This window comes from Falco biarmicus, chromosome 6, assembly GCF_023638135.1.
Source record: "Falco biarmicus isolate bFalBia1 chromosome 6, bFalBia1.pri, whole genome shotgun sequence".
Classification (NCBI taxonomy): Eukaryota; Metazoa; Chordata; class Aves; order Falconiformes; family Falconidae; genus Falco; species Falco biarmicus.
In genome coordinates, this window is record NC_079293.1 from 22,465,882 (window position 1) to 22,480,270 (window position 14,389).

A 14,389-nucleotide genomic window follows, 5' to 3' on the forward strand; every position below is an offset into this window, starting at 1 on the left:
GAAGACCTATATTTGTTCATAGGATACCGAAACTGACATCAGAAAGATTTTGTATGTCTAATGATAATGCAAAATAATAAAATAAAAAAAAAAGAAAAATGTGTAATATGTTTTTCTCCTGGGACTACTGGGAGTCAAGATAATTTCCTCAATAAATGGGATTACTGGCAGGATTCCAAGAAAGCAAAAAGTTGGAAAGGAAGCAGATTCAAATATGCGTTCTGTCTCCACCACAGCAAGCCTTATTGCATTATATTTCACTCAAATGCAATTTCATCATAACACTAAATTACATCGGCCTTCAACTTGTAGTGCAATACACTATTTAGTCTTTTGAAACAGCATTCACAAAGAAGGAACCAAAATGCATTTATCTTCAGTAAGTAATCTATATACTTAGAAGCATTTAATTTTTGAAAAATCCAGCAAAATTTGAGTCACTTAGGCTACAGCTATACTCAGAAATAAGCTAGGTTCATTACCTGACCCTTTGGCCAACTGACCTATACGGTTAAACTTTGTTATCCCATAGAGAGGGTGGCTGCATCTAACAGGGTTAGTCTCTGAAACATGCCTGGGCACTATCTAGAGGAGAGCCAGGTGGCCCAGGCTGAAAGCAGGCTGGGGATCATGCTGGTTGTGACAGCAGTTTGACAGAGGTGGTGATCAGATGGCAGTGGTTGGGTATATGCCCTGCTTCTGCCATCTGCATAAACCAACAGTGGCAGACCCTGCACTTTTTTATTCCCACTTGGAATAAAATATGCTCCATTCCAAGAGTAACTTAAAAAGAAATTATTTCAGAATTTTAATGCTTCTGTTAAATCAGTTACACTTACCTATTTGTATGTTGTTAAACATTTTTTTCTATTCAGATGCAAATATGCATTTTTATTGTTTATAAATTTTTAATGTTCAATTTGCTGAATCTTTGAGCAACACAAGCCAACAAAATAGGGGCTTACTTTCATCAAAGTAGAAACAGAATTTAAATGGGAAAACTCTCCTGCAAAGAGGCCTGATAAAACTCAGAGAAACAAGCACACATGTCAAAGGTCTGTTGAAGGTTAAGTGAAGGCTGTTCTACTTTTCATTTTACCCTATTCAGAATAGCGACAGAAAACTAGGCATATTCTTATGAAACCCACCTACATACATTCTGCAGCCAATGCATGTTTTTATACTGCCAAAACTATCAATATTCAGTTTTTATTACAGGTTTACTGGTGCTCTGTCAGACCCCAGTTCTGAGCTATCCTGACACCCAAGCAGATGACTAAGAGTGTAAGCCCTATTTTATTTCTGTGCATTAGCTCCCTCCATCCTGGTAAACAAGCTAAAACGCCAGCTAATGCAGCTGACATCTTGAATTATGTAAGGTCTCATAATACATGCCAGAAATGTTATTCAGCCCTGCTATGCATGCAGGAATGCTGTTCAAAACTTTGGCTTCTGGCTCAGCAGCATGACCAGCAGTTGAAAGGGTGCTCGGCATGCAATGGGGATTACTGAGCCGCGCTCAGGAGGAAGGCAGGCTCCATAACCATCACCCCTTGCTACATCCCTCACAGAAATCCACCAGACGTAAAAGGTAACCACAGTGACAGGGAGACAGAGATGTACTGGGAGGAAATGGCTTGTGGTGAAAACCCAGGTTAAGGACCAGCACTTTGTATTCCTGCAAGACAAGAAATTTTCTGTCTGATTTTGGACTACCGAAATTTGCAGTTTTTTGCAAGGAAAAGATACAAGAACCAGAGTATTTGTCAATTTCTGCTTGAAGTTCACCGGAAAAAGCCTGTATGTTAGGCTGGCAGATTCAAGGCGCACCCCTCAGTTTAAGGGAAACCCGAGGATTTAAAAGTTATCTGTCAACAGCAGCCTGGCTGCTCAATTATTCCTAGTGCAGTGTTTGCAACAAATTCTCAACGGAGCCCCTAATAATATTTCACAGTATTACAAAAACCTTCTTCCTTTTCTGACTGCAGTTATTGGTAACTATGCCATTAAATCCTTTGGGAGCACGAACAGGCACAGCTGTCAACACCAGTACACTGCATCAGCATCTCACCCATATTTTAGTCAATTATATTCTGAGCAGTGTATTTTCATTACATGGAAAAGTGATGGAAGACACAACATTTGGTACTGACCTGCTAATAACCACCTGCCTTCAGGATTTAACAGATCAGAGACTTTCGTTCTTGAAACATATTCTTTGCTCGAATACATACGTCTAGATGCCGTCTGGATCCGCTTATAAGCTGTAGGGGTCTAGGGCAGGCACTGAGACCTGCCACTCAGTGGAAAATTTGTGCTGTTATCTACATTCACTTGCGGGAAGTTCAATCATAGCCAAAACCAAAGAACAGAATAAAATATATTTTGTTTGGTCTAAGTACTTGGAAAATTAGAACTGTCTCTGAGAAAAGGTTTTAGTTTGTGGTACTAGGATGGATATGACACACCCTCCAAAGCAGGATGGCTGCATCCAGACTGCCGCTGGGAAAGACCACTTCAAAACCTTCTCGGTGTACATGGTCAGGTTTCTGTACTTAGGTCTGTGTTCTGGAAATGTTTAATTTACCAGCAGGAACAAAGCTGGTCAACGTGTGGAAGTCTAAGTCGAGTATCTCCTCTTTCCCTGTTGCCTTTAGAAGGGTCACTCTTAACAAGCCACAGACATTAATTAGTTTACTCTCCCTTAGCACACCTTATCCTACAAGGATAATTGCCTTCTTGCAAGACCCACAGCTTTCAGAGCCATTTATGAGAAAATCCAGGACTGAAGAATTCACAACATATGTCTCCACTATGGCTGAGAAATTACAGGCTCCTCATCCTGAGAGACCTCTACTTCCGCTGACAAGTACTCACAAGCTGAAAATTAACCACCTTTTCTGTTTCCCAGAGACTTTCACAAATTTGGACTGAACCAGTTGATGTAGCCAGCACACCTCAAACTCCAAACTCAGCCCAGATACAGTGACTAAGAATACAAAAAAATTGAAATATTGCTTCCAAACACTGTCATTAAGCACTCATCTTTTCATCGTTGGTAATCAGCCAGGCACAGGTCTGTCAGAAATACCCATGTTACAGGCCATGTTTTCATCATTGGAACCAATACTATAGCAAATTCTTCAGATTCACCTTTAGAATTTGGCTCCATTGCCTAAGCATAGGTCTCCAGCACCCTTTGAGATGAACAAGTATCCTGCCTTGATTTTAGTTGCCAATTGAAAGTGAGACCTGTCAGTGTCCTTTAATGCTATCTCAGAAATCTTACATCGGTTCATGGTACAGACACCTTTGTGCATCTGAATTAAGTCTACAGAGATGCATGAGCAAGCTATGTGAAATAATAGAGTTGCAAACCCTAGAGTTGTTCTCTTCAGCAACAGTGAAAGTTGATGGTTCTCCTCCAGATTGCAAGTTAAATAATTAAATTTAATTAAGGACTTCTGTCTAAGGTTTTTGTTTTGTTTTATTTTATGGAAAGATGAGTCACTATGGCATGCTATACATGGTATTATCTACAGAACAATAAACAACCTTTGATTAAAGATTTCAATCTTAATTTCTTCATTTTGTGTATTTCTCCCAGGCAAAAATATCCATTTTCTAAGCTGTGAGAAACACCCAGTCATTTTAATAGAAGCTGCAGATTTGAAATCAGGCTACCACTTTGAAACTGTCTTCAGAAGTATATTTGCCGTTTAGTTATAAAATAATATATTGAAAGAATAAAAAGGAGAGAAAAATAGAGATCTATTGAAAAACATACTTAACTACATATTTTCCTATAGTTTTAAAATTTGCTTTAGTTATTTAATAGGCCATATTGTAGGCAGTATGAATGAAAAAAACACAACAGTCAAACAAAACCCTCCACAATGTTTACATGTGTATGTTACAGTACAGCTGATACATAAAGCATTGTAGCAATAAGAAAGGTGTAAGATGCCAAATATACGACAGAATTATATATTTGTTGTTATACCTAGTATAGAATAGTTATTTGCTATTTAGAGAAACCAATGAAATAAAAAAGACTTGTAATATAAAACAATCCTTCTAGAGAAGAAAAAATGCAGAATTTTAAACTTTTTATAAAAATATGGATATATTTCCTTCAGTAAACATAACAAAATCTTTCTGAGGTAGCATGTGTGTTACACAGATGGAGGGAGATCACAAGTTTTTCACCCAGTAATTATAAGGAACTCTAGCTAAATTAAAACTAAGACACAAAAGTTAGCTTTTTAACTACAGTATCATATTTTCTCACGGATACTGACCACTACCAGTAACACACAAAGAAAAGTCACCCAAGTCATGGCAAATTTTAGAAAGGTGTATAACATAGTACAGTGAAACTTACTTTTGATGATCTCCCAGTGGTCTCTGTCCAATGGATTTTAATAACGACTCTGGTCGAACTGTTAATTTTGGTGATGTCTTAGGGCTGGTATCAGAGTCTCCACTTTCTTCATCTCCCATGGCCTTAATATAGCTCCCACTTCTCATTCTTCTGCAGGGGATCTCTTCATCTTTCCCACCACCTGGGTATCCTCCCCATTCATCCTGAGGTACCTAATGGAGACCATAAAACACATCAACAAAATGTGCATTATTCTTTTCATGTATTTAAATGCATCCTTCAATTTTTCATTTTACAAACACAAGCTGTGAATTTTTTATTCTTCAGAAACAGGTAACATAGAAATTTCTAAGGTACCCAAATGATCTGGCAATTTAATTTCAACTTCAAGATTGGAAATTTTCAGTTTAGAAATGCTGGAGCCTAAGGCACAATCAAGTCATGGTTTGTGCGCTGAGCTACAATGTCTTATTTGCAGACAAGCTCTAAATTGCAGGAAGTTTGCACACAGATTTTCAGCTGATAAACAGTAAGTTGATCAGGTGTCTCCAGACCTAAAACTCTCTGAAAGCTGAGCACTTCAGTCTTTTACCAGCTCTTCTCATATGGGGCTTTGGCTGCTTTTCAGGAAGGCGAATGAAGTATTTGAGTTAAACTAAGCTATAATTTTGGCATAAATGGATAGGATTTTCATTTAGGGTAAATGTCTGTGGAAAAAAAGGCACATGTGGCAATTTGATTTTTTTTCTTATGTAGAAACTGCAAAATAGTTAATAGAGGCTGTATCATATCAGGAATGTAGCCAGTTAATTAAAAATACATTTGGTTGAGGCTGCTTTCATGCAGTTGAGGTCGTTTATCAAATAGTAAGATTGGCAGTCAGATAATCCACAGCTGGTGGATGTATATCTCTCTGCACCACAAATTGGCAGGGAATTGAGCAGGAGTAGGTTTTCCAATCCAAAGTGAAATCAGCCTTGTTTTAAGACTTATGGGAAAATTTAGCAAGCCTGTCTCTGCCAGTATTGCTGATGCTTTGATTTTTTGTTTAATCTTCCAAGATGCTGAGTCCTCTGGTCCTAATCCAGAAACACACTTAAGAATTTACTTAATTTAAAGGATATAAACAGCTCTCTGAAATCCATTATAATGACTCATGGTTAAAAAGAAGGATGTGACAGAGCCCATCAGTGGACTAAGGCTGATGCACTTGGCAGCATCAAATCCTTTATCAACATAATGACTTCATATATATTAAACAGTACAATGGCATTATTTACAAATATACTATAAATCTGAACTTCCAGTTACACATATATTAAGCTGTTTCTGCAAAGCAAGATGTCTGATAAAGACTTTCAAGTCAAACATATTTGAGACCCTCTGCAGACAGAATTCACTGTGGAGCTGAAGCAAACACTCCCCTCAGTTTCAGCAGGAGATTGGACCTAAGTAACTAACATGATCTGCCTGTCACCTTTGCTGCTCTTTCAAGATACATGGCTTAGCCACACATCAGGTGAACAGACCTGGTGCTTGGAGCCCCAAAAAGGGATTAAGGGGGAAGTGAAGTTTTAAACGTGGGTGAACAACTGAAAATAGAGATATTAAATTAAAGAAACAAGCTCAGGAGAGAAAAATGAGGCTGAAGACAGATAAGAAGAGATGAAACAGATCACACATATCAGAAAAATGTTAGAGGCAAATATGAGAGAAAAAATTATGAGTTACATTCCTATATAAAGTAATAGGACAGAGCATGAATCTAAATTAAATATGGGTTACATCATGCAAAGAAACAAACTTTTCATATTATTCAGCTTTGGATGGTGATTAGAAAGGGAGTGTAAAAAATCTTCCCAAACTTCAAGCCTGTAAATGTGATACATCACTCTCATTTCTTTTCCAAGACCTAGTATGTGTGAGATTAATGTTGGAGGAAGGTTTTTTGAGATACTAGGAGACCTAGAAGTATTTACATGTAGTGATAGTTGTAATAGCCAGACTTCTAAAATATACAAAATAAATCTATTTTCTTAAGCTTTTTTTTTAATCTACAGCTGGCAACACTATTAACTGTAAAAATCCGAATCAGAGAGCTGTATATGAAAAATTAATTGATAACACACAAACATACTCTCACTTCGAAGTCTTATTACTTTCCTGTCAGCATAGCTAAAAACAAAATCCAAATGCTGAAAAAGCATTTACTGGCATCTACATGGGCCCACTGCAAGCTATACTGTTCAATTTTCTGAACTAAAGCTGAATTATTATGTTCAGTCTTAATATTCTTTTTCAAAAAATTGATAACTTTTTCATAGAATCATTATTTTGGCTTGAAATTTTTTTCCTTCATTTTAGCTCAATGATAATTAAATAGAAAGTTTAAAAAGACATTGATCAATAACCTTTTAATTACTCAAATGCAAAAAAAATTATTAGTTTCTCAACTTCCTTTTGTCTGAAATTCCATGTTCAAATAACTAGATAAGGACTGGATTTAAATGAGTAAACACGGGCTTATTTGTTGATTGAAGTTGAAATCTTACTTTAAAAGATAGGAATGACTGATTTCTTTACATTGAAGTATCTAAAAAATTAAGTTTCTTCACTGTGATAAGGAGCTTCATGAGGATAAATCTTACATTTATGTGTCTTACTATTTTTGTTGACTACATTTCTTTTATTTTCTGGACTCAAATGAATTCACATAAAAGCTAAAACCGCATGGTACACAGAAATGCACCAAGAATCCCCTTCTAACTTGTTGACTATCACAGAAAAAATTATGGTTGAAGAAACATTATTCACAATTAAAATATGTGCATATTTCTACCCTTCAGCCATTCAAAGGAGCAGAATACAATGAACACAGGGAAGATGCTTCTGGAGCCTGGCAAGCAAGTCTGACAACGTGCTCTCTCAGAAGGTTTCATGCAGAGCCTAGGAAAACAGCTGGAGCCCTTCCCCTGTTGTCAAAAGCCAAGGAAAGGGCCCTTGACATTGCTTTTCCTCATGGACTGATAATAAAAGCAAAACTTGAGGTCCAGTTTGGCCTGGTTCATCATTTGCTTTAGCTGATAGGTTAAATACTTGGAAAAATCTTCCCAAATCCAGGTCGTCTCAGACCCCAGCATAGCTTTAAAGAAAAGCAGAAGTGTTATACTAGTGTAGGAAAGATTTTTATTTTGAAATATTAACAAAAATATTTAACAGCATGTGTGAGGGTCATTAAACGTATATTTTCCAAAACATGAAAAGGGCTTTGCAGCTTGCAGAAATGCTTTCTTACAATAGTTACCAGCCCCTGAAATTCCCATCTGCAGGGTTTGCAGCTGCTAATTTGGAATAATTACCCTAATTATCTACTGGCATACAGTGATGAGTGCTGTTATTTATAATGTCTAAAAAGGCCTTCCTCCTGTTCTAGATGTTAACATGAATCCCTGTGTATGTAGTTTCTATCCACAGAGGAGTTAGACTGCATATTACCATATGAATTTCCTTTTGTAAGAACAATGAGCTGACAAGGTCTGGATCTTTTCATTTAATTCTGTCACTGGCTGCTGATTTGGTTATAACTATTACAGAGAATGATGAGTCTCTCTTACAATTTTCTCATGCACTGTTGCTGTGAGCAGCAGAACCAGGTTCAGGAATTTGGGACCTTTTAATTGTTCTGCTGCTAATTCAATGTGATATCTTACATTAGTCATCTGGGGCCAATTTTATCAAAGCACCTGGTACCTAAAACTTACTACATTTTATGGAGCTGATGCTGAAAGTGAACTCCAGAAACTTAGGTAGGATTCCACATTCCCTGTACAAGGCATTTGGGAGAGTTAGCTCCTTCAGAGTAGCATCCAAAAGGTCTCTTCAGTTAGCAAACAAAATGCAAAACATGAAGAAAAATCTCAAACGTTTTTCTCCTTTCTTGGGTTTATTGCACGTGATAACAGGCAGCAGAAAGGCCCTTCTGTCATTTCCCATTCACAGCCTAAAACCATCTTTTGAAGAACAAATTCAGATTTTTTTTCAAAGGACTGAGCAGCCTTATTCTCTCCTTCCATGACGAAATGGTTATGGAATTGGGAGACGTTACTGCTCACCTTCTAATCAGTAACAGTTGGAGTGCTCAGGAAGGAGAGGACTTAGACCTGATGTTAAACAAACTGGCATGCTCTCCTCTTTTTGTAACTCATGGCCATTTAATGAAACACTCACAGATTGCCTGGGGAGGGCTGGTTAGAAGAGAAAGACAACATATTTGAGAAGTTGTGGCAGTCCAGTGAAGTTCCCGCTGACTGGAAAAGGGGAAACATAACTCCCATTTTTAAAAAGGGAAAAAAGGAAGACATGGGGAACTACAGGCCAGCCAGCCTCACCTCTATGCTTGGCAAGATCATGGAGCAGATCCTCCTGAAAACTATGCTAAAGCAAGTGGAAAGTAAGGAGGCGATGGGTGACAGCCAACAGGGCTTCATCAAGGGAAAATCTTGCCTGGCAAATTTGGTGACCAACCTGCTACAACAGGGTTACAGCATTGGTGGATGAGGGAAGAGCAACTGATGTCATCTACCTGGAGTCGTGCAAAGCATTTGACATTGTCTCGGATGACATCCTTATTTCTAAACTGCAGAGACATGGATTTGATGGATGGACCACTCAGTGGATGAGAAATTGGCTGGATGGCCACACTTAGAAGAGTTTCAGTCAATGTCTCACTGTCCAAGCAGAGACCAGTGACAAGTGGTGTTCCTCAGGGCTCAGTACTGGGACCAGTGCTATTTAACATCTTTGATGGTGACTTGAACACTGGGATTGAGTGCACCCTCAGCAAGATTCCCAATGACACCAAGCTGTGTGGTACAGTCAACACGCCTGGGGGAAGAGATGCCATCTAGAGGGACCGTGACAGGCTTGAGAGGTAGGCCCATATGAACCTCTTTAGGCAACCTATTCCAGCATTTGACCACACTCGGGAGGAAAAAGTTTTTCCTTATATCTAATCAGAGATGGCCAATCTAGGCTACCATTCAGGAACTAGTGTTAGCAGTGTGTATCTAAGAACTACTGATGTCAAAACTGGGAGAACCAATGAAATATTCTTTCTTTTGGACTTTGACCACTGTTAATTCAAGTTTTTTAATTTCAGTTTAGGATTTAGCTAAAATCATCAAACTGGCAACAACCACTGGCATTTCAAAATAGATTTGCTCCTGTTGTTCCACCCACTTCTATGGCATTTCCTCCCAGCTCCCAGAATTTTAAAGGTGTTCCACCACTAAATTGCTGATCTGCTTAAAATCTGGCATATCACTTTACCATCTAAAATGAAACACTTGTAAATAAATGCCTTCAGCTGATGGAGCTGACTATCACTTCTTCATATTTCTCATTCTCAAAGGTTAAAATGACGATTACCTATCTCACAGAAGTCCTGTGAAATTTAATTAGCATGCAGATGTAAAATGCACTGAAATATTCATTACGACCTAAATCTTACCTTAGTAATATAAATTTCACATTTTACTAGAAGCTGAAGCTGTCTGTGCATGTAATTAGATTATAGATGTTATAAAGAAGGATAAGATATGAAACACTATGTAGTAGATATGTAATTTTTGTAATTTTATGCTTTCTCAGCCTCTTCACAAAGATGACCCCCCCCCAAAAAAAAAGAACACAATCTGTAGGTAAGAGATTTTCTTTTAAATCATGCCTTCTTCAGAGAGCCTCAGAAAAACAGCCTTTGTGCAAAGCTGTAAGTAGATGGAAGTAGATGACAATCTTACAAGGCAGACAGCAATGCTTTTTAGCATGGTAGAAGTTTCCTCGATATTATAATGGAAGGTGTGTGTAAAAGTTCTATCTATCTATCTATTAATAACATATATATAAAAATATAAAGTTATATTATAACATTAAAGAAATTTTAGGGTAAAACTGCAGCTGCTACTGTCAGGATGGAGTGCAGCTGGTGTGCACAGTATCTGCTGCCCAGTAGTTCCCCAGGCAGCAGAACCTGCAGCCTCAGCACATGCTGAGGGGAACTGAACTGGGGGTGTGGGGGGGTCTGGGGTGAAGGCACCGCGGCCAGACCCTGTCGTACTCCCTGCAGGGAGGGGAACTTGCTGGTACCATGTACTGATAAAACCACGTAGCAGCTGTCCAGCAGGGAAGGTAGGGGAAGGTGTCGGCTGTTGAACCAGCAGCTGGTTCCTTGGATGAACTTTGCTCATTATAATCTCTTTGTAATACCAAAGCACACCTCCATCTCAAAGCTACCCACCTCCAAGGTAAGACCACCCCTCACTGAAAGTGCGCTTTACATTTTTATTGACTGTACCTTTAAAGGTAAAGTGAGAGAATTTTACACCTATCAGTAACAAATGATGTTATGACTGGAGTCACTCAAGCTCCACCTAAAAGTAAAGAAATAATACAAAAGTAAGTTAGGAAGAAGTTAGGGAAGTCTCCACTGTAACTGTTGGGACTGACCGATGGGCCAGACCTGTCTTCTCCCCCACAGGGAGGCCTCTTGGGTAAGAGCTATACTATATTCTATGTGTGCTTAATGATTTACCCCAGCTGGCTTTTATCAGTGATTAGACTTTGTATACCATTTTACGCTTGTTCTTGCAGTCAGTGTACTATCAATGGCAAACTCGAACCCTAATATGTTACAAATCTGTATGATAAAATTTCTCAGCTGAGATCTGTTTTGTGTGTGTTTCCGGGAACTCGAATAATTGATTTGATCGTTGCGTCTGTCACCGGGAATCCCTGAACAGGACGGGTGAATCACCCTCCGATGCAGTGTGCTGCCCCATGGAGTCTCTGTAGCGAGCTCTGACAGGCTGGCTGGGTACAAGGGTCTTGTCTTTCCTGGCATGTTGACAGACTAGTTGAACATAAAGGGTTTGGGGAAAACCCTCCCCCTTAATGTGACAGGTGAGAGCTGGACCTCTTGTGTTTTCAAAAATTTTGCAGATGAAAGGACAGTGACCAATTACTAGATTTTTCTTCTAATGACATTCCCCTGTTTACTGGATGCAGACTCTAGACCCTATTGGTCTAGCTTTTGCAGGAGGGAAAAGTGCAGTATCTGAAAACAAAAACTTTGTTTCCTCAGACCTAACTTTGTGTCTTTGCCTCAACACCATTCCCTGAACATTTTTGACTAGTTTTTTTCTGTGTTTTTTTTTTTTTTTTAATGTGCTGATTCATTGTTCAAAGAATATGAATTATACAATGAAGCCATTCAAAATCCTCTACAAAATATGCCGGGGACTGCTCCTCACCACTAACAATGCCAATCCTCGTAATTAGGTGTAATTTTCACAAGACACGCCCTACTCCCCAAACTCCTTGACAGCTCAAAAGCACAGAGAGATCTTGCAGCATCCCCTGAAAGGCCGCTGACGCTGTCCATCAAGGCAGGAGCTAATCTGGAAAAGCAAGAGGCATCTTTGCTTGCCAGCCATTCTCTCCAGGCTTTGGTATGAACAGCCATAGTATCACAGGAAGATGAAGGACATGACATAGATCCCAAACAATATATATTTTACACTGGGTTGAAAAGAACTTGAATTCAGGAATTTGGGAGTTGGGAATGGATAGGACAACCATGCAGATCACAGAACACAAACATAACGTTCCAGCTGGGAGATGTTTGAATAGGCAAACTAAGTGCCAGCATTATTTACTGCCCAATTTTCACGTTCCAAGCAAAGCTGCACTAACTGATACTTGACAGAAAGAAGACTTCTGTCCAGTGTACTCAGGATTGCTTAGTCACCGCTTCTGTATTTTCTACAGAACAGAGTTCTTTTCATTTAAATTATACTTCATAACTCGTATTTCAACAGGGATGAACTAAACCAAAAAGAACCAGTACTATGTTTCGTTTCCTAACTGGTTCCCCAGCAACAATGTTAACTGTAATCTGAGGATGGTTAAGTACTGTAAATAGTGTTGTGAGGACTCTGTGGCTTTGTTTATACTGTTTGGATGAATGTGGGCCAAATGCACACCTCCTGACCTGCTATGCTCATATTGCTGGCAAAGACCTTTGCAGTTCAGCCACCTGCAAATCCTCTGCTACATTGCTGGGTCTCTCTGGGACCCTCTGGACTCTGCGCCATTTTGACACCGTGGAGTGAGGTGCAGTCAGATGACAGTGGTGGGCTTGTCCTCACTGTAAGTGATTTTAGCCTGCTCAAAGATTTAAAAGATTTAAATCTTTTTAAAAAAAGAGATTTTAGCTCACTGAGATCTGGTGCCAGAACTTTGACACGAGTTGCGCTTGGACTGAAGGGCGGGCTTGGCCTGTACTTAAAAAAGAACCTATATATATGTAGCTTCTCAAAGACACAAACCCAGTACAGGTTCAACCAAGAACCCTGGGTTCCAGTTGGCTGCATATTTACTTTGGTAAGTGACCCAGGATGCTGCTTTGTGGTCAGCAGAATCTGCTTTAAAGTTATACTACCATCATCTTAAGTGGGGCAGATTTTCCTTAAGCAATATTCAGCTTTTCAAGCAATGCTAGTAATGGTAAAGTGACTTAGAGTGCTGCCTGGAAAATATAATAATAAAGATAAGTAAAGAAAAATTTTCATCTGAACTGGTGAGCTCCTCCAGCTCACTGTGCCACTGCACAATCATCAGTACTAGCAAGACAGAAGGATGAAAATGGTGTGATGATTACCCCATGGCTGGGCATACCTCAGTGAATGAAGACCCACTGTCCTGCCTGGAGGTCAGCTGGCCTGCAGCACTCTGCACCCATGATACTGAGAAATCTTTGTCTCTAACTGAGTGTGACTACCAGGAATGGTCCCTGGCCTGTGCTAAGCCCTGAGCTGTACCCAGGAACTGTTCAGGGAAATTTGGCTGGCTTGGATGAAAACGATGCCCAAGACAGCTTGAGCCACATAACAGTACAGAGGATCAGGGTGCAGTGCCAAGGAAACCATCCCGACACTATGCAGTTTGATAGCATAGATGTACCATAAGGTAGCAATTATTGTAATAATGGAGGTCCACAGAAGCATCAAAGACCAAGACTTGGAACTTCTCATGATTGCCACGAAATGCAGCATTTCTGCCAATTAAATTGCCATAGTTACACACCCAGAATTTGTTTTTCTATTTCTTTGCCTTTCTGGGCCAGCTTATATCCGCATTTTCCTTTACATCGTTCTCTATAAATTGAATTAATTTAGTTACAATGCAAATTCTGCTAAAACCAAGCGTGAAAAGGCTAAAGACTTAAACTGGATTGCAGCTTATCGCTTACTACAGGAGAATGGGAGCCAGGACTATACCTGCCAGCAGGGCTTCCTGATTGACAGGGCAGCAGACGAAGCCCAAGGGACCACAATATCAGCAACTGAGGCTAACTACAAGTTTTCCTGGCAGATATCTTTGGGAGAGGTAGACTGAATTGCCTGAACCACATTTGCAGAGCGAATGGAACACAGCTATCTGCACAGTACAGTGAAGAACAGCCTGGGTTTTGTGACTGATGAAGCTGTGGGAGAGAAGACCCTCTGAGTGCATGAGGCATGTAGTCCCACTCACCGGGGGTCACCTGCATCCCTGTGGCCTTGCTGCATCACATCCAACACTCCCACAGGTAGCTAGGGGCCTGTGTGGTACAGGGTAGGCACTGCAGTGCCTTACTATTCTGTCCTTTTCTAGCCACTTTCCGAAATGAGAAAATAAAGTGTCATCAGCCCCTTCAGCCCAGGGTCTCAACACTGCATGACTTATCAGCCAAAATCACCTGTAAGTCCCCCTGGAAATATCTTTGCCTTTACCACTGCAGACACTAAGGGAAATTCAGAGTTGTCACCTTATGTGAGTGGGACAAGACCCCACAGACCATTCATTGTCATAGAAGTATAGAGTAAGAGACAAAAATGCCCTTAAAGGAAGAAAAGGAGAAGTGCTTCCAACACACTTAAAATGCACAGCAACTCTAAAACCACAGAG

At 39.6% G+C, this 14,389-nt stretch overlaps 1 protein-coding gene across 1 annotated transcript in view; it reads right to left on the reverse strand.

Annotated features, from left to right (window-relative positions):
• The window catches only part of DLGAP2 (DLG associated protein 2), a 109,572-nt gene that overhangs the window by 71,694 nt on the left and 23,489 nt on the right, over nucleotides 1-14,389 (reverse strand). The window contains exon 3 of the mRNA XM_056344472.1: nucleotides 4,385-4,596. Coding sequence (XP_056200447.1) covers nucleotides 4,385-4,596 — 212 coding nt within the window. The remainder of the gene's footprint in view (nucleotides 1-4,384; nucleotides 4,597-14,389) is intronic.